The sequence below is a fragment of the Myotis lucifugus genome, unplaced genomic scaffold (assembly GCF_000147115.1).
Source record: "Myotis lucifugus unplaced genomic scaffold, Myoluc2.0 scaffold_94, whole genome shotgun sequence".
Classification (NCBI taxonomy): Eukaryota; Metazoa; Chordata; class Mammalia; order Chiroptera; family Vespertilionidae; genus Myotis; species Myotis lucifugus.
Genome location: NW_005871142.1, coordinates 3,044,777 through 3,068,596, shown reverse-complemented (window position 1 = coordinate 3,068,596; position 23,820 = coordinate 3,044,777). Strand labels below are relative to the sequence as shown.

The 23,820-nt window shown below is 51.5% G+C and overlaps 1 protein-coding gene across 1 annotated transcript; it reads left to right on the top strand.

The window, feature by feature from the left end:
* Positions 1 to 4,250: 4,250 nt before the first annotated feature.
* Positions 4,251 to 12,177, top strand: LOC102432110 (b(0,+)-type amino acid transporter 1-like). Its single transcript, XM_006091740.3, has 6 exons — positions 4,251 to 5,003; positions 7,871 to 8,004; positions 8,593 to 8,722; positions 9,705 to 9,829; positions 11,345 to 11,432; positions 11,944 to 12,177. Exons 1-6 carry the CDS (start codon positions 4,251 to 4,253, stop codon positions 12,175 to 12,177), a joined length of 1,464 nt encoding a protein of 487 aa, XP_006091802.1.
* The last annotated feature ends 11,643 nt before the right edge of the window (positions 12,178 to 23,820 follow it).

The following is a 23,820-nucleotide window of genomic DNA, read 5'->3' as shown; positions in this document are numbered from 1 at the left end:
GTTGTGTGATGGTGGTGATGGTGGTGGTGGTGGTGGTGGTGATGGGTGAGGGGTGTTTGAGGGGGACAAACACCAAGAATACCTCGGGCCCTCGGGGCTCCTCACCCAAGAGTCAGGCCAGTACTTGCAGGGCTTACGTGGTGGGAAACGCATGTTCAGTAGAGATGGCAGGGACTGCTTCTTCTTTGCCTGCTTTGCACAGAGACAGAGTGACCAGCTGGATCTGCCTTGAATACGGGGACAGACGGGCCAGGACCTAGTCAAGGTCTCTGAATGGGTAATTCCTTTCCTCTGGGTCCACAGAGCCACAGCAGTTGGGGCTGGGTCTTATTCCCGCCATTTGTGTCCCAGGGTTTTCTTTTCTTTTTTTAAATATGTTTTATTGATTATTCACAGAGAGGAAGGGACTGGGATAGAGAGTTAGAAACATCGATGAGAGAGAAACATCGATCAGCTGCCTCCTGCACACCCCCAACTGGGGATGTGACTGCAACCAAGGTACATGCCCTTGACCGGAATCGAACCTGGGACCTTTCAGTCCACAGGCCAACGCTCTATCCACTGAGCCAAATCGGTTAGGGCCCAGGGTTTTCTTAAAAGGATTTTTCCTGGAAATAACAGGTTTCAACGTTGCCAGAGTGTCAGAGGCCCAGTGCTGGTCCCAGGTTGTTCCAGTCTACCTCCCCTGGAAGCCCCCCGAAGGCCTGGCCACCTGGGTGTGAGTCCCCAGGGGCTCCTGAAAGGCTCCTTGTGACCGACCACAAGTCAGCCACATGGTCAGGCCAAGAAAGACTACGTTTTTCTAAGTGAAGGGGGAAAAAAATGAAATAACCTGGTTGGGGAGGGGGCATGCTGGGTTAAACCCCTACAACAGCAGCTTAGGGACCGAAGTGCTTGCCTGGAGTCAGGTCCCAGCTGAAACCCCTGCCTTCTCTCCCTACTTCTCCCCAAACATAGGCACATAGACCAGCTTCAGAGCTTCGGTCACGTAAGGGGCTGCCTCGGCTCCTCTGGGCTCAGAGAGCAGCCCTGGTCAAGGGGAGGTCTGAGGAGCCAGGCCTAGGAGTGCTGGGATTTCAGTACCCCCAGACAGGGCATGTCAGCTACCCTGTGCCTGTGGAGGCAGCACAGGGATGTCATATGAGGTGGCTCTGCTTTGGAGGACCCCTTCCCCACAGGCAGTTGGGATCCTAGCTGAAGGCTGCACTATGTCGGCTTCTGGAAGGCCTCCTGGAGTTGCTAACTGAAGCCCATAGAACCTCAGAGTCTCCAGGTCTCCCCACCCAGGAAAACCCTGCGGTGAGCCCTTCCCCACTCTACTTCCACTCGTCCCCTTCTTCCTTCCAATTCCTGCTGCTCCCAGCTCCTCAACCTGGCATTTAGGGTCCTCCTCTTTAGACACCCTGCTTGGCAAGATGAATCATTTAAAAAAAAAATCTTTATGCCCTGGCCAGAGCATCATCCTGATATACCAAGGTTGCCGATTCGATCCCCAGTCAGGGCACCTAACAATCAGCCAATGAATGCGGAAATAAGTGGGACAACAAGTCAGTGTTTCCTTCTCTCTCTCTTGTGGGAAACTGCCTATTGTCTTCTCTAGCAGAGAGGTGTGGACAAGGAGCCCGGAATGCTGGTGACCCTTGAAGCCCTGGCAAAGGTCAGGGCTATGCACCCACTGTTTAGTGGAGACAATGGTGGCTGAAGCAACTTCCCCACCAGATAGTCATGTAAATCCTTACTGATAAGATAGTCTGTCTGTTATTGGAACTTGCCTGCCTAAGGCCTATAGGTGTATCCCAAACTCAATAAAAGGATGGCAGGGCCTGAGCCCAAGCAGAGTCCATCCTCTTGGGATGGGTTCTCGCCTGGCCCCCCAAAGTTCCAAATTATCTCTTGTCCTGAACCCTGAACCACGTGGGACGTGGGGGAACATACACACTCTCTCTTTCTCTCTCCCCCTTCTTTTCTCTCTAAAACCAACAAATAGATTTTTAAAGAAGTATTTATAAAACCTCACCGTCCTTATGTTCTCATAATGTTCCTCAGGTCACAGGTATCCCCACATCTGTGTGGTGAAGAATTAAACCTGGCCCACAGAGAGGTCTGGCCCTTGCCCTCAGCTTCTGAGAAGTAATCTCTATGTCCGTGGAATGCCATGCTTGGTCACAGCACCTGTGTTTGCCTGGGAGCCTTGGACCCGCCTGAGAATAGTAATGTCATTTTGGATGGCAGCTGTGGGTCACGGAATACCAGCTCGACCTCCTGATGGAAACTGAGGTTAGCCACATGAGCAGTCAACCCTGTCTGTGTGATGGGGCTTCCAGGCTCCTGACTCCACAGGGAGAGAACTGGAAGCCTTGGGTTTGGAGCGCTCTTGGATTCTGCCCCATGTCCTTCCTTTCTTGGCTGATTTTATATCCTTGGTTGGTCTGTAGCCTTGATATGAAAATAGCAGCTTTTGGTGAGTTCTATGCATCCTTTTAGCAAATTATTGAACATAATGGTCTTGGGAACCCCCAAACTTGCCATTGGTGTTAGAGATGAGTGTGGTTGTATGAACAGTTTTATTTATTTATTTATTTATTTGATTTGAGAGAGAGAGAGAGAAGGAGAGAGAGAGAGAGAGAGAGAGAGAGAGAGAGAGGCGTTGATTTGTTGTTCCACCTATTCATGCATTCATTAGTTGCTTCTTGTATGTGCCCTGACCAGGGAATCAAACCTGCAACCTTGGCTTATCGGGACGGCATTCTAACTAACTGAGCTACCCGGCAAGGCTTGTGACCTCCTCTCAGGCAGTGTGTCTGGCTAGCGTTCATAGCGCCCACCAGCAACAGTCCCTGGAGAAGAAGAGATTTGACAGCTGAGGGTCTTAGCTGCTGCCAGGAAGGCAGCTGATTTCTCCCTGAACCTCCAGGATACTCCTCTTCCTTATCTTCTTCCCCTTTAATGTTCTGTCTACTTATTTTTCTTACCTACTTCTCTGCCCTCTTTTCTCTCTTCCTATTGGGTACGAATCTGGAAGCACCTCCTTCTGAATCTTGGAGGACTCCCTCGCAGGAATGTTCTGAAGAAGATGGCTCTACATTTTCTGAGCCTGGGCCCAGTAGGCTTTTGGGCAGCAAGGGGAGGGGACAGGATGGACACCCCAGGAGCCAGTGACGGCGAAGCCCCTGGCCTCTGTCAAGAGCTTTCTTGACTCAAGTAGCCCATAGGGCTGGCTTGAGCTAGGTCTGTCTGTTTGGGAGACTGCAAGTAGCTTTTTGCTCACTTTTTACCTTAAATGCCAGTGAGTTCCACTGCCTTTTCTATAAAACAAAACTAGTACAGGCTTTATAATGCAAAAATTTTAAAGTCTAAGGGAGGATCAATAAAAAAGTTATACACTATATTCTGAAGTGAACATTATTCACAGGTTAATGCAACTGTTAAGTGAAACATACAATATATAAATACAATCATCAGACACATAGGTATTTACATATATGTGAATCTGGGGAACTAATGGAACTCTCAGCCAGATAATAATGGCTAACATTTAAGGAAAGCTTATTATGTCATACGCTGTTTTAGCTTTCTTGAATGGGCTATGCTACTTAATCCTTAGAGCAAACCCTACCTGGTGGGTATTGTAATGGACAGATACGTAGCGTGACGTTCAGAGACCTTGTCCCAGGTCACACAACGATGAAGGACTAGAGCTGGGCTTCGAATGCAGGCATCCACTCCAGACCCTGTGCTCTTACGCACCTGCCCCTTTCCGCTAGCGGAACAAGCTTTGCCCTGCGCTATTTGGACCCTCTTTTTCCACCATCTCAGTTCTTCGGAGTAGGGCTGGTGCAGTGAAACTTGGGGAAATAAGGACTTCAGTGCTTGTCTGATGAAAGAGTTGTCGAGATTCTTAGGCTTGTACGTGCCATTGCTCAGCAATCAGATTTTTGGTACAGAGCACTCATCTAGCTGTTATTGCTGTGGAATTGGCCAACAGGGATTTCTGCTAGATCCCCCCTTTCCTCCCTTTCCTGGGCTTCATTGACAAACAGCTTCTGCAGATGCCTGTCCTGGGCTCTGGGTTGGACGGGGGCGGGTAGATCATTGAAGGCTCAGAACCTTCTACACGCCATGCTCTGGCTCTCTGGCCTCGGGCCAAGACTCCTCAGGCGCTATAATCATTAACTGCTGCAGGACAGGTACACAGGCATCAGAGTATCTGCTTCTGTTCGAGTGCACACGGCGACTTCTGAGGTTCTGAGATGGAGAGAAGTCGGGAGAGAGATGGCGGCGAGGGGGTGGCCGGGCAGGAGCGGGGTGCTGGGAGGCTGAGGCTGAGGAGGGAGATCGGCCTGTGGAGCGGCGTGTCCCTGATCGTCGGCAGTATGGTCGGCTCTGGCATCTTCATGTCACCACAGGGGATCTTGGTCTACATGGGCAGCCCCGGGGCCAGCCTCGTGGTCTGGGCCGCCTGTGGCCTCCTGGCCACTCTGAGTGCCCTGTGCTTCGCTGAGCTCGGGGCCCTGGTTCCCGAATCCGGGGGGGAGTATGCTTACATCCTGCACACCTTTGGCTCCTTGCCAGCCTTCCTGGTCATCTACACGTTCGTGCTGGTGAGCCGGCCAGCCTCCATCGCTGCCATCTCTCTGAGCTTCGCCGAGTATGCAGTGGCCCCCTTTTACCCCGGCTGCTCCTCCCTGCCCCAGGCGGTGCTCAAGAGCATGGCGGTCGCTTGCATCCTGCTGCTGCTGGTGGTGAACGGCTGGAGCTCGAAGCTGGCCACCCAGCTGAACGACGTGTGCACGGCTGCCAAAGTGTTCTCCTTGCTGGTCATCGTGGTGGGCGGCGTGGTGGTGCTGGGCCAGGGCCGAGGCCGCACCGAAGCCCTCCTGGCCGCCTTCCACAACACGACGCAGCAGACCGGGCGCATCAGCATGGCCTTCTACCAGGGCCTGTGGTCCTTCGACGGCTGGAATACACTCAACTATGTGTTGGAGGAGCTCAAGAACCCACAAGTGAGTCCATGACACTGCTTTGGGGGGCGAAGTCTCTGAGCATCAGCAGTTTCAGTGATTGTCCTTCGAGCTAAAACCATGAAAAATTGGCTGAAAACAGGGGCGCCCTTCCTAGGCTCATGGGAATAGAATGCCAGCCACTGTCCACTCTGATTAGTTTATGGAATTATAGAAATAATGACGTCTCAAGGAAGCAGAGGACTTCACAGCATCATCCCCAGGGTCTCATATTGCTGCCCTGCGAGGTAGGCATTATCATCCCATTTTTCATGTGGGAAAACTGAGGCTTAGAATGGAGGCGTGATGTTGAGGTCATAGGGCTAGCAGGAGGCCATGGGTGATGGCTCAGTTTGATATCTCTTGGGCTGTTCTCTCTGTAACATAGTTGTACACACTTAATTCACACTTGCCATGGGAGCCACCATAGGACACAGCGGCGTGGTTTGGGACAGGAGTGTGTGCCAGTCCTGCCTGGCTCACCCATCTGAGAACCGTGGGCTGGTTAGTCATTGCCTGGTGGGGGGTGGGTCTGCAGCCCCCCCGCCCCCCCCCCGGGAAGCATTTGGAACACTTGGAGTCTTCAGGTGGTGGGGGAGCTGAGGCTACACATACATTTGCCTAGGATGCTATATGTTTTCTTGTTCCCCTGCAGGAGTTTTAAGTTCTTACAGGATGAAACGGCCAGTCATTCCCTTTCTGTCCTAGATTGGCTTTAGGGCCCTGAGGGCTGTCAGCTCTCAGCAAAGACCCCCTGGATAGGGGTTTGGGAGACGCCGTGAGGAGTCATAAGTAAATAAATGGCTGCATCCCAGTACAAGTTTATTTATAAAAGCAAGCAGCAGGCTGGCTTTGGTCCATGGGATTTGAGTGCAAGATTCAGGTACTTGAGAATGAAACCAGAAAAATCTCTCTGTTCTTGTGTCTTCGCCAGAAACCTGTCCGTGGCCCAACTGTAGGGCTCTGTAGCTGTCACAGCTCCTTAGCTGGCGGGTGGGCTGTCCGAGCTGAGTCAAGTTCAGAAGCACAGCATCTGACGCGGCATGGGGCTGGGTCAGGCATGGTGGGCGCTCACCCGCTGAGGGCAGGCACCCTGCTAGGAGGCCCACAGGAGGGGGAACCCAGGACTCTGCCTCATAGGGCCCAGGCAGAGCCATATTTCCAGGACTGGGATCATGAGGAACTAGATGCTATGTCACACTGTGGCTGGGGCAAGTTCTTTGCCCTCAGATTCTCAGGTTTTAGAACTAGAAAGGAGATGGGAGGACCCATCTCATATGAGAATTTATTGTTATCTTATTTGTGTCACTTTCACAAGTTTTCCATGTGACCTGCTAGGTTGGGTGACCTACCATCCTGGTTGCTCAGGACGGAGGGATCCCCAGGGATGCTGGACTTTCAGTGCTAAAAGCTGGAAATTCCCAAGTGAACTGGGATGAGTTGGCCACCCTATCTGGCCCCTGCCCTTAGGACAGGGCAGGGCAGGACAGAGGCTTGGATACAATAAAGCAGATGTGCTTGTTGGGGCTCTGCCGCCACTTGCTGCTGGAGTTCAGGAAAGGAGACCACTATGAGGCAGAGCAATCTAGTGGGCTTCCTGGAAGAGGCGGACTGATGCGTTTTGTGGTTAAACAGCTATATGGAAGCAGTAGGAATCTGAACCCAGAGGCCAGAAAGAACAGGACGTTTGTGTCTGAAGGAAAAATGGGGGGAGTGGGGTGTGAGGACAGGCTCTGAGAGGCTACTTCGTCCTCAGTGCCCCGTGTCCTTCCTCCCCCTCCAGATCCAAAGTTTTCTGTGAGCAGATCTCCTCCTGGCAGAAAGCTCTGGAAATTGCTTTTCACGTTATATTGAAGAATGGAAGATACACTATGCAAGGGGAGATGCTGAATTGGGGGAGGGCCCTACCTAGGGGAGGAGAGGAGGTCTGCCTGCCCCCACAGTGACAGACAGCTCTGTGCCAGTCTGACTGAGAGCTCCCTGCGTCTTGGCAAAGAAAGGCCTCCTCTGGTTCTGCTTCATGTCACATTGTAAGTGTCAGTAACATGTCCTGGGTGCCGCTTGGTGCCGAGGGGAAGGCTCTGGCTCATCAGTGCTTGCCTGCCAAGGTGACCCAGGGTGAGCTCGGTACCTTTACTGGGTGACGGGGGTCCGCTGGGCACCGAGGCTTCAGCTGTGCAAACTGGTCCCAGTGCCACTGCCCCTGTTTCCAGGGCCCTTCTCCCCTTCCTCTTTGCTGCCCCTCACGCCTGGCAGAGAGGCAGACAGCGGGAAGTCCCATTGACAGATCCCCAATGATCCCCAATTTCCAGTTGAGGAGAATGAGGGTCAGAGGAGAACCCCTGAGTGTAATGGCCCTCAGCCTGGGTCTGAGTCCTGGGGTCCCCGGCCCCCAGCAGGGCTGGCCTGGGGGTCCTGGAATATTCCAGCTGAAGTGCTCAGTGAACAGCTGACGATGTGACCTTTACCTGTCTGGTCTCTTCCCTGTACCTCTGCTCTGTGGTTGCCCCTGGTAGGAGTCCCTCCCCTTCCACCTGCCTGAACCTCCCCCAATCTTCAAGGAGAGCCCAGTGGAAGGCCCTGCTCGCTCCAGACGTTTTGGTGATGGCTCCTCTCCCCTCCCCACCCCTGCTGGCCGCTCCGTGCCTCCACTGCTCTGACTGGTTAGGGCCCCTCCCCGCCGCCCAGTGCATCTGCCTGTGTGTGTGTCCATGCGGTGGGCCTCTGAGCTCAGGGAGGAGGGGCGCGTGGCCTGCGTGGCCCCAGGCCCTGGCACCTGCCCTGCAGCCGGGATGAGCTCAGTGCTGTGCCCAGGGGCCTGGGAAGGACCTCACGGGCTAACATATGGCCTCCTCTCTCCGACTGCACAGCAGAACCTGGTGTGGGCGCTGATGATCGCCATTCCCCTGGTCACGGGCCTGTACATCCTGGTCAACATCAGTTACCTGCTAGTGTTGTCACCCAACGAAATCCTCTCCACTGACGCTGTGGCTGTGAGCTGGGGGTGAGTTTCATGTTCCTAGGCCGCCAGGCGGACCCCAGGGTGGGGAAGGATAGTGCCCCATGGGTGTTAAACTTTCTGTGCCCAACTGGCGTGGCTCAGTGGTTGAGCGTCAACCTATGAACCAGGAGGTCAAGGTTCGATTCCCAGTCAGGGCTCAATCCCCAGTGGGGGTGAAGGTGGGGGAGGGGGCATGCAGGAGGCAGCCAATCAATGATTCTCATCATTTGATGTTTCTATCTCTCTCTCTCTCTCTCTCCCTTTCTCTCTGAAAATCAATAAAATATATATCTCTCTATATAAAAGCCTAAGCGACCATTACGACGGAATGGCCGGAATGACCAGATGACCAGCCAGTAGCTATGACGTGCACTGACCCAGACCTTGCTGCTGGGGCCCTGACAGCCCTGAATCTGGGTTCACCCACCCCCCTGCCCCGTGCACGAATTTGTGCACTGGGCCTCTAGTATTATAGAAAAGAATTAAAAGAAACTTATTCCAACATCTTGCTTTCTCAGTTTTCAGATGGGGCCTGTGACAGTCTTCCTGCTGTTGCTCGAGTTCTTCCCCCTGACCCCTCTGTCATCCTAGGAACCAGGTTCTGGGGGCCTGGGCCTGGCTGGTGCCTTTGGCTGTGGCACTCTCAACATTTGGCTCTGCCCATGGAACATTCTTCAGCGGAAGCCGTGTGTGCTACGTGGCTGCAAGAGAAGGCCACATGGTGAGAGAGGGGGTCTGGGAAGGACTGCAAGCTAAGCTTCCTCCTGCTGGGAGCCTAGCATATAGCCCGAAGCAGGACTTACTCCCTAGACACAGCCCTCTTCCTCTGAGAATGGGGCTCAATGCATCTGCATCGGAATTCGAGTCCCTTTCCTTCAGGCTTTGGAGGCTCACCGTGCTGGGTCACAGGATGGAGCTACTGTGTACCCTCCGGGCCACTCCTCTGGGGTCCTCGCTGACACTCTGTTAGCTTTGCTGCAATCATGCTGAATAACAGACAGCCCCCGCATCTCAAAGGCTTACAACCACAAACGGTTCATGTTGCCGTGGGTTGATGGATCAGGCTGGGCTTGTGTTTGGACCTTCTCATTCCAAATGTGAGTCCTGGGGCATGTCTTGCCATAGCATGTGGCAGGGGCTCAAGAGACCAAGCCAATCACATGAGCACATGTAGAGTCTCTACTCCTGCTCATACTTCATTGGCCAAGCCCAACATCAACGGGTGGGAAACTGTATTTCTTCCCCAGAAGTGGGGAGATGGAGACCGAGTGCTTGCTGAACAATAAAACAGTCTACCAACAATAACCCACCATCCCGCTCCATGCTCCAGGCACACTTGTCCTGCCCTCTCCTCCATCCTTCTCCATCTCTCCCCAAACCCACCTCTGTCCCTCTTCCTGTCCTGGGGTGAGCAGTAGAAAGTCAAAAGACCTGCCTCAGCCTCCACCCCCCAGCCCCACATACTAAGCTATTTGGGTCTTGGCTGGTCTGTGGGGACAGGCCCCTCCAACCTGCACCCTGAGCCTGGTCACCCCTGGTGAGCCACAGGCCCACATCTGGAAGCCGTGGGAACTGGGGACGGTTAGGTTGGGCACACTGGTGTCCAGAGTGAGTGTGGCAGGGAAGAGGACGGGCAGCTTCCCCAGGCAGACGTCCACTGTGGCTCCCCTGGGGAGTGCCTGACACCTGGCTTTGCTCCCCAGCCCGGACTTCTGTCCATGGTTCACACCCGTCGCCTCACACCGACTCCGGCTCTGGTGTTCACCACGGCAGTGACTTTGGTCCTGGTCATCTCAGGGAACTTCAGCAACATCGTGAACTTCTTCAGGCAAGTGAGACGGTCCTGCCAGGCTGAGTATCTCGTGGGCCCTATGTGCACACACTCATACTTGTACCTATGCACATAAATATATATATGCACACGCTGGAAGTCCCGTGTGTGTGTGTGTGTGTGTGTGTGTGTGTGTGTGTGTGTGTAATCTCCACTATATGTATCCACACATACACTCACACACTTCTGGGAGCCCAGGCACACACATTTCAGCCATTCTCCTCCAGTTATGTTTCCAAAATGAAATGTGGCTCTCTCTTCTCGTGCTCTGTTTGCAAAAATTCAATGAAACAGATGAACCAGGAGGTCGAGAGAGAGGCAAGTTAAAGGCTTGTGTCGTCTTTCTCACTTTGACTTGTATTGCTGTTCCTCTATTCTGTCACTAAGATACTGCGAAAGGATATTCAGGCTTTATTCACACGATCGCAGCCCTTGGTTCTGTGCTTTCTCCTTTGGAGTCCGGTCTGCGTCCTGGACTCTGACCCAACATGTCTCTGTTGAACTCAGGGCAGACCCACAGGCAAGCACAATGATTGCAGCAAAGTGGGGAGATGATCTGACCCCCTTTCTCACCTTCCCTGGGCAGAGAGGATGGGCTGTGGTGCTATCCAGTTGTAATTTTGTAGCCTCATTGGAAGCTGGTTTCTGGGCAGGTCTGCATGCCCAAGGAGTTCTCAGGGTAATTTTCCAAGCACCACATGTCCCTCCTTTTGTTGTCATAAGTATAATGCATCTTCGGGAACAGGATATGCAGTGCCTGATGTGACTTTCTTCAGAACATTAAGTAACAGACCTGGTTTTTCTTTCTTTTTTTTTTTCCCTGCAAGAAAAAATGAAATCATTCTATGGTGAGAATAAAATCAAATCTATGGTGACTATAGCGGGTCTTCGGACTGAGATTGGGGAGTGTGACTGAGAATGTCCCAGCCCAGAGTGAGAACGCTAGGAATTCATTGCATCTCAGCGAGGACCCAACATCTTGGTCTTGACCGCCTCAAGGGATGGCCTGATCTGGACCCTGCCTCCAAGGCTAGATGGGTTTTCATCAGACCGACACCAGCCACTCAATGACCTACACGGGAAAGCAGAAGCCAGGATTTGCTGGGTGGGGGGATCGGCTACGAGGGTGCTGGTCCCTGAGAAGCACACAGGTTTCCTTGAGATGCCATCAGACTCGCTTTTTTTTGGAAAACACAGACACGCCTCCCTCCCCGTGAAAGTTGTCCTCCTCTGTTCAGCCAGGGGCAGTCAGAGGCTTGATCAGGAACCACGTGGTGAGGTGGTGCCCTTTGTGCCAGAAGGTGAAGGAGGCGGAATGGGCTAATGTTGACCCTCCAGGGCATCCTGGTCCTCGGTGCCCCCACCTTGCCTTCTGTCCTCGTCTTCATGGATCAGGGGAACTGGAGGTGGCTGCAAGGCCCTGGATGAGCTTGTACTTCTGCCCCAGGTTTGTACCTAGGAGGCCAGCCTATGACAGAGCCTGGTAGTGAGTGACTCAAGTCTGCCTTTCAGCTTCCTTGCCTGGGTCACCTACGGAACTACCATCAGCTGTCTCCTGTACTTGCGGATGAAGAAGAAGAACCTACCCAGGCCTTACAAGGTAGACGTTGGGGTACAATTGGGCTTTTTCAACCCTAAGCTGTTGTGTGAGGCTGGTTGTTGAACCACAGCCTCTGTCAGGACCCAGAGGAAGAAGGTAAGGGGTGGCCACTGTCATTTCTGGTAGAGAATTTCTCTATTTCCTGGGGTGGGGGGTGAGGGACATCTGACTCACACAGCATTGGTTCTGCTCGCTGGGGATTCACTTCTCCCATGGAGGACCCCACGGGAGAACAGTGGGAGACCAGTGCAGGAGGAGGCACGCACACAGCTGGATTCACAGGGCACAGAGAGGACTGGGCGAGTCCCAAAGCTTCTGCTCCCTGGAGGACCCTCTGTAGCCCAGCAGGTGGCTCCCCTGGCCAGGCAAGGTATCATATCCGGGCAGGGACTGGAGGGGAGGAGCTGGTGGCAGGTGGAAGCAACAGGAAGGCAGGCAGGAGGCACAGAGCCCAGGGACCACATACCGCCTCCTGCGCACCTCTCACCATCCAGGGCTCTGCCCATTGCAGGTCCCCATCATCGTCCCTGTCGTCGTGCTCCTTGCTTCTCTCTACCTGGTGCTGGCACCCATCATTGACCACCCGCAGATCGAGTTCCTCTACATCTTCCTGTTCCTGCTCAGCGGATTCCTGGTCTACTTCCCTTTTGTTTACTTCCAGCACCAGCCCAAGTGTCTGCAGACAGCCACCTTGCATCTCCAGCTGCTCCTGGAAGTTGCTCCAGCCACTAAAAATGTTGACTAATCAACCAAAAGACTTGTATGCAAGCATATAAGCATAACCAAAGGACACAGACAGTAGGGGGGTGGGACATGTGCGGGGGTGAGGGGAGTAGCTGGGGAGAGGTCAATGGTGGAAAAAGAAGACATGTAATACTTTCAACAATAAAGAATTTAAATTTAAAAAAATTGACTGATGGACTGGGCAGGTCTGCTCTGTCCTCTTTACTGCAGATGACTCTGCCCTCACACGAGTGGCCTGGCCAGCCTCTGTAGGTGGACTGCGCATGATTCTAACAAGCTCCTAAAGTGCCTGGACACGGTGTTGTGGAGTTTTGGGTTAAGCACCCAGCACAGCATCCCCCTCTCCCTCTTCTCCCCTCTCCTGCGCTTTCTCTGAGAACCGCTCCTTCAGCCCAGGACCTCACAGCTACACCGAATGTAAGAGTAAACAGCATCTTTAGAGCTAGTTTCCCATTAGTGGCGGTCAGATCAGCATTTCACCTATGCCAGCTGATCTGGTCAGAGATGAAAAGGCAGAGAAACACTAGATCAGTGGTTCTCAACCTTGGCTGCACATTAGAATCACCTGGGAATCTTTAAAATCCTGATTTCTGGGCCTCATCCTCCAGAAATTCTGTTTCTTTGTTACTAATGTTGTGGCCCCACCCCATAATCAAGAAACAGAATTTCCGGAAGATGAGGGCCAGAAATCAGGATTTTAAAAAGATTCCCAGGTGATTCTAATGTGCAGCCAAGGTTGAGAACCACTGACTTAGATCGTGAGACACCAATGGGGTGGAAAGAGCTGCTCAGCAGAGAAGGACACCCGGCTTTAGCCTCGCTCTCGGCTTCTCACTGACACAGGCCTGTCCCACAGGCCCTGGGGGTTGAGTGAGGGACAGAGGAGGCGGGACCAGCCTGAGTTACTGCCTTTGTGTGGGGGCCCTGCTGCAGGAGCCCCATCTCTGTGTGAGATGCATTGATCCTGGTGCACTCACCACTGTTAATCATCACAGCCCAGGGCGTGGACTCTTGAGTGTGAGCCTCAAACTGGGGAGATTCCAGCCCGTCTCTATGGGCAACCAGTTCGTTCTAAAGGCCGCATCACCCAGCTTCATGCTCCAACACTGGGCCGTCCCCCTGGCTGGCCTGTTCTGGGGCCTCATGGGGGCTGACTGGGAGGCTCAGGGAGGAGGGGTGGGGTCAAGTGAGGGCCCTTTGGCTCGGAGAATGGGGGGCCCTGAGTGAGCCCTGGGGCTTGAGTGCACTGCAGCCTTGGAGAGGAGATGGTGCTCCTGAAGGTGGATCTGGCTCCTTGTGCTGAGGGAACCCAGGGTGAGAGCGGCTCTCCAGGGGGCCTGGGGGGTGGGCAGCAGCAGGTGTGAGGGGCGTGGATGGATCTGAGGCCACAGCAAGGGAGGGCTGGCCTGCTTCCTGGTTGTGGGTGAGGAGGCGAAGTCAGCCATGACTCAGAGTCCGAGGCCAGCTGACCTAGTGTTCATGTTGGGGTTCATGGAAATAGAGCAGAGGGGAGGAGGGGCGCTAGAGGAAGGGGGCATTTTACTGTGTCCAGTTGGAAACGCTGCGGGACTTTCCTGTGGCGATAATCAGGGGGGTTTGCCTATCTGCAGCTCAAACACCATCAAGGCTGAGATGCATACACAGGAGTCACGGGGAAACAGGAGCCTTGGAAGTGAATCCGAGCGTTGAGGACAGTTTTCCATGCCGGGACTAAGCTGTTCAAGGGAGTGACCCACCTCACTGAAATCCGCCAGGCCTGCTTTCCCACTGTCCCCACCCACCACACGTGCACGTGTGCTCACTTCCTGCTGCATCCGGTCACAACACTCACCCCCAGGCGGCAGCATGAGGAGTGCGCCGCACAGGGGAGCCCTTGAAGAACTGTCCTCTAACGTGGGGGTGGGGCCTGGTCAGAGGACAGCCAGCTCCTTGGTCGTGTGGGGCACATTCACCACCTCCTGTCCCCAGGCCACCTCCGCTCCTGACCCACCACACTCAGAGTCTTGGCCCTGGGTCTGGCCTGGGTGGTGTCTCAACAAACCGCCAGTGCTTGGAAGGCTGCGGGCTGTTTGGGGGCTTTGTTTCCCTGCCTTGCACCGAGTTCCCCTGGGCCCAGGCCCTGCCTGCTGGGACCCGCTGCCCAGGGCCTGGGGTCTTATTTTTTAACGGCTCTGGGGCTGGCTCCTGTCCCCAGCTGCCCGTTTCTGGTACTAAGTGATGGACATGAAGGCCATCTAAACACTTGACCTTGCCTGTTGACCCCTGGAAACCTTTCTGAGTCTACCTGCCCACTGGTAGCTGAGGGAACCCTTGCATAGGAAATTGACTCTTATACGTGCTAGCCGGAGGAGGCAGGCAGGGGCAGTATCCTCTTGTTATTTCTCAGAAGGCAAACTGAGATTTGGAGCAGCCAAGTGATTTGCCAAGCGGCAAGTGAGTGGCAGAGCTGGCGAAGCAGCCAGTGGCTTCCCGTGGGCCAGCGTTGTTTATTTTTCTGTCCTGTGCTCCCACGTGGCCCGGTGGGCGGGGGGGTCTCAGCCCCACACCTCCCTCAGTTCTAGTCCCTCACTATCTCAGGACCCCGGGCTCAGGAATCTACACCCAGCATCCACTTCTGGGGACCTTGATGGCTTGTAGGGAAGCTCCTCCTCTTGCCAAACCAGATTGGGGGTTGTGTCTGGTCTGGGCCCTGGCCCCGGGAGGGGGTGGGGTACAGGCATCTCCTCTGGCCTGGGGGCTGGAAAACTGGAGGCACCTGTGGGTTGGGAGCTTGGAGATTCAGCTTAGGGTTGTCAAACGCCAGCATCAGCTACAGATCTGAATCCTCGTTTAGGATCTTCTTAACCATGGTAAGGGCAGGGGTGGGGGAGGGAACTTCCTGTTTACTGCTGGCTGGTCTGGGGGAGACACCCTTCTGTGGTTACTGTGAACCCTGACATCTCCCACTCTCCCCTGAGGCTGACTCATACCCTCGCCCTTTCAGGGTTAGAAGACTGTGCCCCCTGCAGCCCAGGGTTGCTCCTCTCCGCGGCCGGGCCTGGAAGCAGCCTACGGTAACAGCAGCCCACCTGGTGCCGTCTCACCTGCCCATGACTTGGGTGGCACCCCATTTCACAAAGAAAGAAGCTAGGATTGCAAACGTTAGCAAAAACTAAAAGAGAGGATGCTAGTGAGGTTTGAACTTCAGGTAAACAACTGTAAAAATATTTTCATTGATTTCAGAGAGGAAGGGAGAGGAAGAGAGAGATAGAAACATCAATGATGAGAGAGAATCATTGATTGGCTGCCTCCTGCATGCCCTCTACTGGGGATCGAGCCTACAACCCGGGCATGTACTTTGATCGGGACTCAAAACGTGACCTCCTGGTTCATAGGTCGATGCTCAACCACTGAGCTACCTGGGCCGGGCAACAACTTTTTTTAGTGAAAGTATGTGCTATGATTTATCTTGAACTCTAAAGAAGCTCAAGTCCAGGGAAGTGGAGGGGCCGGAGAGGCTGCTGTGATTGGCAGGGAAGACCTGAGGACCAGGAGCACCCATGTCCCGGGGCAGGAGAAGGCGAGGGTCTCAGCTCAAGGAAAGAGCAAATTCGCCCTCCTCCACCTTTCTGTCCCATGTAGACCCTCCCTCCACAGACCAGATGATGTCACACTTGTGAGGGTGATCTTCTCTCAGCCCACTGAGTCAAATGCTAATCTCCTCTGGAAACACCCTCAAAGACACACCCAGAAATAATATATTTACCAGCTGTGTGGGCATCCGCTAGCCCAGTCCAGTTCACACGTAACTAAAACCAGCCATCACTGCCCTAACCGGCTTGGCTCAGTGGATAGAGCGGCCTGCGGACTCAGGGGTCCCAGGTTTGATTCCGGTCAAGGGCATGTACCTTGGTTACGGGCACATCACCAGTAGGGGGCGTGCAGGAGGCAGCTGATCGATGTTTCTCTCTCATCGATGTTTCTAACTTCTCTCTATCCCTCTCCCTTCCTCTCTGTAAAAAATCAATAAAATATATTTAAAAAAAAAATAAAACCAGCCATCACAGCCCCCATTATCATGGTCTACTCCTCGGTACTCTAGTAAAATCTTCTAAAAGGTTTTATTGCCTAGTTGGAGGCACCTAGTATTCTTTGTTGGTTTTATCTCACACTGTGGAGCATTTTTGAACAGGTCTCTGCACCTCTCTGTGCCTCAGTTTCCTCATCTGTAAGACAAGGAGGTTAGTCTTGCTTCATAGGAAGTTGTAAGTATGAAATAAGAAAGTGTTTGGCATGCTTCACGAATAAGCTCCATTAACTTTAAACTTTATAAAAGAAAGGCAGAAAAAAAGAGAAGTGTTTAGCAAACATCTGAGGACTTGAGCACCTGGCGGGGGCATGTAGACTCCCTTCTGGTGGCATCGGAGGGTGGGAAAGGCTGGCTGGGCTGTGCCCGGCCCAGACAATGGACCACATGAGAGGGTGGGGGCGGGGGGCACCCTGGCTGCAGCCATATGATCTGCTTGACTCTATGGTGTTGGAGGTAAAGATGCCACGCAGAGTCTGTGGCCAGTCCCTGTGGGAGAAACACAATGCAGACCTTGGGTTCTGGAGCGAGGCCATGCCCTCTGGGTAGAGAACTAAATGTCTTTTTGAAAAACTACTTCTGCATACTTCTGGGTCCTGGGACAGACAGTACCTCTGAGTACAGGACACCAAGTGACCGTGCAGCTGGAATTACCCTTCAGGACCCGAGTCCTGTCAGAACGACCACATGGGAAGGTTGAGTGGGCCCAGCCACAATCCACAGTGAGATGGGAGGGGTGCATCTCTGAGCGTGAGTGGGACCAGAAGGCACAGCAAGCAGGAAGCCCAGAAACCCTATGGCACCCACCACAATCACATCCATGCCCTGCCCCCATGCTCATGGCTGTAGGGAGGATCTGAAACGACCAGCTGATGAAAGAGGAAAAACCCAAGCTGGCTTTTGTGGGTAGGTTCCCTTGGTTACATGGGAATCTCGAAACAGCAACACAAGGTGTCTCTGTGTGCGCCCAGCTGTCTGTCTAGGCTCCTAATAGATCTCCAACTAACAATTTTTGTTCCTTGGGTCCATCTACCACGTAGCAACCAGGATGACCTTTTAAGAGCATAAATCTGAGTATTTCACATGCTGTATTAGTCTGCTAGGACTTCCAGAGCAAAATGCCACCGATTGGGTGGTCTAAGCAACAGAAACTTATTTTCTCACAGTCCTGGAGGCTGGAGGTCCGAGATCAAGGTGTTGGCAGGTCTGGTTTCTGGTGAGAACTTTCTCCTTGGCTGGCAGCCGGTGGCTCTCGCTGTTCTCACGTGGCTTTTCCTCAGCGCACGTGCTCTCCTGGGGTCTCTTGTCTTATGAGAACACCCATTCAGGACGGACCCAAATCCTTTACGTGGTCTACCAGGTCTGCATGACCTGCCTCCTGCCTGCTCTCCAGTCTCATCTGGTCAACTCTCTCCTTTTCTGTTTTCTCAGCTCCTCAAACACGTGGGCTTCTTCCCTTCCTAGGAACTCAGTACCTGCTGTTTCTTCTGCTTGAGTTATTCATTACCGCCCTCCTCCACTGTGTTAGCCTGTGTAATGCCTATTGATTCCTCAAAAATTAGCTCCTGCTGGCCAGTGTGGCTCAGTGGTTGAGTGTCAACTCATGAACCAGGAAGTTACGGTTTGATTCCTGCCGGGGTCCAGCCCCGGGGGTCCAGGGGTTCCCAAAGGTGTGGATGGAGTCGGTGAAGAATGTTTTACACGGAGACAGCGTTCAGAACTCTCTAGCTCTCTTTAGTCTCTGCGGATCTTCCTGTGCCTGGCTGGGGCCACAGAGAAAGATCCTGAGGCAAGCTGAGCCTTTATTTTATAGTCAGAGGTAAACAAGGTAGTGGTTACCATAGTTACACTGTTCTTGTGAGTTTCACTTGTTTTTGTTCTTGTTCTTGCTGCACTTCCCTCAGTCCATTAGCTTCCCAGATAAGATCTAGGGAGCATCATAAGGTCAAGCCTAAATATGCTAAGAGGACTGTGCCCTCTAAGCTGGGACTTGTTTGTGACTTTGCCAACAGGTCAGTCCGAGGTTTAATCCTATATCGGCTCCCCACAGATTCCCCATCAGGGTACATGCCCAGGTTGTGAGCTCCATCCCCAGTAGGGGGTGTGCAGCAGGCAGCCAATCGATGATTCTCTCTCATCATTGGTGTTTCTCTCTCTCCCTTTCCCTTCCCCTCTCTGAAATCAATAAAAAGATATTTTAAAAATTAGCTCCATGTTTTCCTCAAGGGAGTTTTCCTTGATCCTGACACCAGGCCAGGGCCCCCACTTCCTTTTATCTTCACTCCGCATGCCTTACTTCTCCTGTGGCATTACACCATTGTCGTTCAGTCTTTAACTGTGTCATTAATTGTTTCATGCCTCTTTCCTTTCCATAGACCAAAGCTCCGAGGTAGGAGGGACCATAGTTCTTTTGTTCACTGCTGTATCTTCAGCAGCTAGCATAATGCACTATCCACACAAAAAAAGAGCCTTTTAAAGAGCTAATTCACAAAGGTCGAAGGTAGATTCCTTATTGAACTCTCAGGTGAAGAGAAGAACCCGCAAGCATCAATCATTTAAAAGCTCTCTCCCTCCACGAGCCTCTTCCTTGCCAGGAAAGCCAGGCTGATGAGCCTGATATCATCGTGGCCTATTTTGGGAACTGCACAGAAGACTCCAGTGACAACCTCAGTGGTGAATGTTACATTTTCATCTCTGCCCAAGTCGCTCCATCAGGGCAGATGGTTTTCAAAGAAGCTGAAGCAATTTGTCCCACGCTTCTTTGCATTGTCCCATGACTTTGCTGCTCCTTCTGGCAAGAGGGAGGGTCCACTTGTCCTGTCCTGAAACCTGGGCTGGCCTTGTGATCTGCTTTGGCCAATGGCGTTGAGCAGAAAGTGATGCTATGTGAATTCTAGGCCTTGCCTATAAGAGTTTGTATAGAGTCTTCTCCCTCTCCCGTAGAAAGCTTCCCAAGACCACCGTGTAAGGAAGCTGGGTTAGCCTAGTGGAGGGTGAGACCAAGTGGAGGGGAGGCAAGGTGACCCAGCTGACCGCCAGCACCAGGTTTCAGACATGCGAGCAGGACCCTAGGGCCTTTCCACTCAGCCAGTCCTCCAGCTGAAACTAATCAGGTGAGGAAGCCCAGGAGAGATCAACAAAGGAATCCACAGAATTAGGAGAATAGTAAATCTTTGCTGGGTGGCTTGTGACCCAGGAATAGCTGAGCGGAACGTCAATCCTCCTGATTTTCCAGAATAACCCCATTTTTCCCTTCTCTAAACAGTCATGCCCTCCCTCCTGACTCTCCTGCTGTCACACTCAGTATGAATCATCAGAACACTCCAGAATGCCCTTATCTCCCACTGTAAATCCAAAGGAAAAAACAGACAAGAGAAACGATTCCAGCTGAGTCTGGGTGGAAGGGCGTTGTTTGGAACCACATTCTTGGAGAGGTGGCCACACTCACTCACCTAGGATATGGGGCCCTCAAGGTGGAAGATAGAGGCACATCTCATATGCCCTTGGCTGCAGTTTCTGAACTCAAAATGCAACCCAGGATTTATGTCGTATTCAACGCGCCCTCCTATGACACAGGTGTTTCTCCTAGAACGTCCCCTACATGTGCACGTTGGCCTACCAATCGCACCATAAATCATTGCGGCATTGTTTAGCTGAAAAAAACATGGAAATAATCCAAGTGCCCAACAACAGGAAAATGGATAAATATCTTAAAAATGGAACCTAATACAGGTAAAATGAATGAACAAGAGCGACATGTATTAACATAGCTAAGTCTCAAAACACATCATCCAGCATAAACAGCAGGCTGTAGAGGTTACGTAAAGTCTGATATGATTAGTGTGAAAATTTGGAACATTCAAAACACTCTTTAGGACACACTCATATATAGTGAATATATAAATACATGCACGGGGATGGGAAACAACATATAGGAGGGAGGGAGGGTGAGGAGAAGGATTGGGGAGGGGTACACAGGAGTCTCATCTGTACTGAAATGATTAGAAATAAATGCAGGAAATTCAAAGATTGGCAAAGCTGGGTGGCAGATATTATTCTCTATATTTTTCTTGTGCTTCAATCATTCTGTGATTTAAAAAATATAGAAGTCCCCCTTCCCTCCTCTCACTGGCCAGGCATATCTTTTCTTCAGCCCATTTTTTTTTTTCTACATTGTAAAGTCAGACAACATAAAGAGGTCCATGGGATGCTTCCTTTTATTTTCTGAGAGTTTTAAGTCAGAGAGTTTTAAAGGGAAAGGAAAGTTGCCCCCAGCGAGTGCTGTTTTCCCAATGTGGGCTCCAGAAATGATTACGGAGGCAGTGAATGATTTTGGCGGGACTTCCTGACTCAACTGGGCGTTGCCAGACCTGCCGGCAGGTCTCAGGGGTAACCTCACCATTGTCCCATTCACATGGCTGATTGAGTTTCCTTAAGGCATGATGGCAGCCAGGTTCCAGGAAGAAGCATTCCAAGAGGGCAAGCCCTGTTGTGCAAGTGCTTCTCAAGCTGCAGCTTGCATGGGTCTCACTGATGTCTCTTGGCTGCAGCTAGTCACCTGGTTAAACTCAGACTCATGATGGGAGGGGACCACGCAGGAGATGGATACCTGAAACGGGGGAGGGGATGTAGCTTGACGAGGGCACCAAAGTTGCAGTATACCACTCAGTTCAAACTTTCTCTGACCTCCGCAGGCCCCGGACTGAAACAGTCATTTTACTTGTTATGACTGCGATACTGCATTGCCATTTAAATTTATGAACTGGAGCTCCTCTGAAGACAGGGACTCCTTGTAATTTCTCCCCGTAACTATTGCTGGCACAGAGCTTGTTTGCATCGTCTGTGATCGAATGAGGACAGCAGTTGTCATCACCGCCTTCATATCTGCCAAGTGCAAGGCCTGTCCCTACCTCAATTAGATGTAGGCAGGTCAACAGCTGTCTGATGCCAAGTATACCAAGTCCCCGAGTCCCTTAGAGCATGGCAGCTAGGTCCTCTACTGAGGTCCAGGCATACAGGGGGCACCTAACGTGTTAGTGGAATGAATGAATGAGTGAGCAAACTTCCTAGACATAGCAACGGGATTGCCAAGGTTTTAAAGGGAAAGGAACTCTTCAAAAATTAACTCTTATTTTCTGCAGGTAAGCCCCCTTGATTTGTTAAAAATGAAAGTCATCTAGTTTCCAAGGCATCCACTTCTTAAACATACACTGTGACCGAGTTGAGCAGAAGTCACATGACTCCACATTTCACAGAGGAAGCAGTCCCATCAGAGAGTTGTCCAGAGAGATTTTCCGAGTTCTCCTTCCTGATTGAGGACCCTGGGGAAGAAGTTCCTGTAGCTGAGCCCTATTCCACTGACCTGTCTGGTAGCTGGAGCAGACAGAGGCCTGGGCTGGTGGGGTGAAGTGTATCCATCAGAGCCGCCCCACAAATGTTTCCTGCTCCCCAGATTCCCCGGTTCTGAGCAGTGGGTCCGAATAGAGACGCCGCCCTCTTGTGCTATAAATAGCCCAGACACATCTTCTGTGGTCACACACTGGAGTGTGGAAACCTATTGTGAATTTAACTCCTCCCCTATTGCAAAATTCTGACCTCATAGAGAACAGAAGAAGTGAATCACCTCTGAATAAATACTCTGATTAGATCACTTGCTTTGCATTGAAGACTAAAAAAGGGAAGAGGAAAAACCTGGGTGTTATTGCCCTCTGCACTGCCCTCCACCCTGCTGAACGCTAACCCGCGCTCAGCTGTGAGAATAATTTATTCTTACTTGAGCCCACATTTCCCGAGTTTCCATCCTTTGGAATATTTCATCTTTTGGAACTCAGTGTAAGCAACTCACATAAAAGAAGACCTTGAATAATGAAATTAAATAAAAAGGGTTTTTGTTCTATAAAGGTTTTCCCCCACTTTATGAAAAAAATAACTCCTATTTTCTTCAGTCAAGCCCCCCTTGACTTGTTAAAAATGAAATTCATCTAGTCAGGGACCACACACACTGGTTCTGCTGGCCGAATGGCGCCTACAGGTGCCTTTTCTGGACAGCGCAGTAGTTGGTTTCTAAATTCTGAAATTCTCTGGCTTACCTATGGCATGTTCTCTGGTTCCCCAGTTTCCACTGCTGCCTAATGTCTTACACACGGTTACATTACCTGCAGGATCCCTTGTACATTTCAGTTTCCAACCTCTGAGTTCTCCCTCTCATCTTACAAATGGAGTCAGTGAGACCCAGGAAGGATGATTCGCCCAAGGCTGGACGGCTGGGAATTGCAAAGCCTAACACGCAGGTCTCCAGCCTCCCGGCACGAGGCTCTCTCTCTCTCTCTCTCTCCTGCTTTACTGCGTCGACACACCACTTTCCTGTGGTTTTGGCTAAATTAACAGATGCGTGTGCCATTTCAGCATTTGCCACAGAACCAGCAAGCATTTGCTGGGCTGGATTTTGTAACGACAGCACTTATGCAATGGCAAGTTCTTGCGACCTTCCTCTTTCCTTTCTGCCCTCCCCATCACCAGAACAGACAAGCCTCACCCCACTGTTGTCATTAGACGAAGCTCACGGTCCACATCTGCTGATGGCTACTTCTCCTTTCCCTCCGACGGCTCCACATAAAATCAGCACAGTACATGTTTCAGTTGGTGCAAATGGGCAGCTCTTTCTTCTGGAAAAATCCTGCTTGTTATTCAAGGCCCTGCTCAAGTGTGACCTCCTGTGTGAAACCAGCTCCACCCTTCATTTATATATTAGTGATAGCATGTCCCACAGTGTTCCCCCTTACATAAGCTGGTCCTAAGCCTTACTTATCTTTTTTTTTAATTAAAAAAAATCAATTACAGTTGACATTCAATATTATATTAGTTTCAGGTATGCAACACAGTGGTTAGACATTTATATAGAGTATGAAGTGACCCCTAATAATAAGCCTGCCTTATCTTTTATGTCTTCACCTCCCCTTCTCCACTCCCTCCCCTAAATCCATGTTTACTGAACTGAAGTGAGAAGATTCAGGTTGATAGGAAAATTCCAGAAAACAATTGACAAGCCCCACTTTTCTATCAAAATTGGACAAGGGTTAGATTTTGATTCTCTTTTTTTGGAAAGGAAAACAAATCATTATGCAACAAGGCCCGCTCGGCCTCTGTGATCCCAGAAAGCCTATTTGTGCAGTGGTTCTCAACCGTGGCTGCACATTAGAATCACTTGGGGATCTTTTTTCTTTCTTTCTTTTTTTTTTTTTTATTAGTTAAGGTATTACAAATGTGTCCTCATCCCCCCATTAACCCCCAACCTCTCCCTCCCCCCGCACACTCATGCTCCCATAAAATCCTGATTTCTGGGCCTCATCCTCCAGAAATTCTGTTTCTTTGTTACTAATTAATACAAAAATTATTAATGAACTATTTTACATGTTTTTCCTAAGTCTTCAGATTATAGCATTTGTTCTATAGTTATAGCCCATCTCAATTTGGATGCTAAATTTGCATCAAAAATACTAAATCTGTATTTCATAAACTTTCCAGTAGGGAAAAGCAGATTCACATACCCAAGTTGTTTTAAACATATATAAAAGTTGC

What these genes read in the sequence shown, in the direction of transcription:
- LOC102432110 (XM_006091740.3), top strand. Translation starts at nt 4,251, where the DNA reads ATGGAGAGAAGTCGGGAGAGAGATGGCGGCGAGGGGGTGGCCGGGCAG. An exon ending in GCTGTGGCTGTGAGCTGGGG is followed by an intron (nt 8,005 to 8,592) that starts GTGAGTTTCATG and finishes CTGTCATCCTAG; the next exon opens with GAACCAGGTTCTGGGGGCCT. An exon ending in AACATCGTGAACTTCTTCAG is followed by an intron (nt 9,830 to 11,344) that starts GCAAGTGAGACG and finishes TCTGCCTTTCAG; the next exon opens with CTTCCTTGCCTGGGTCACCT.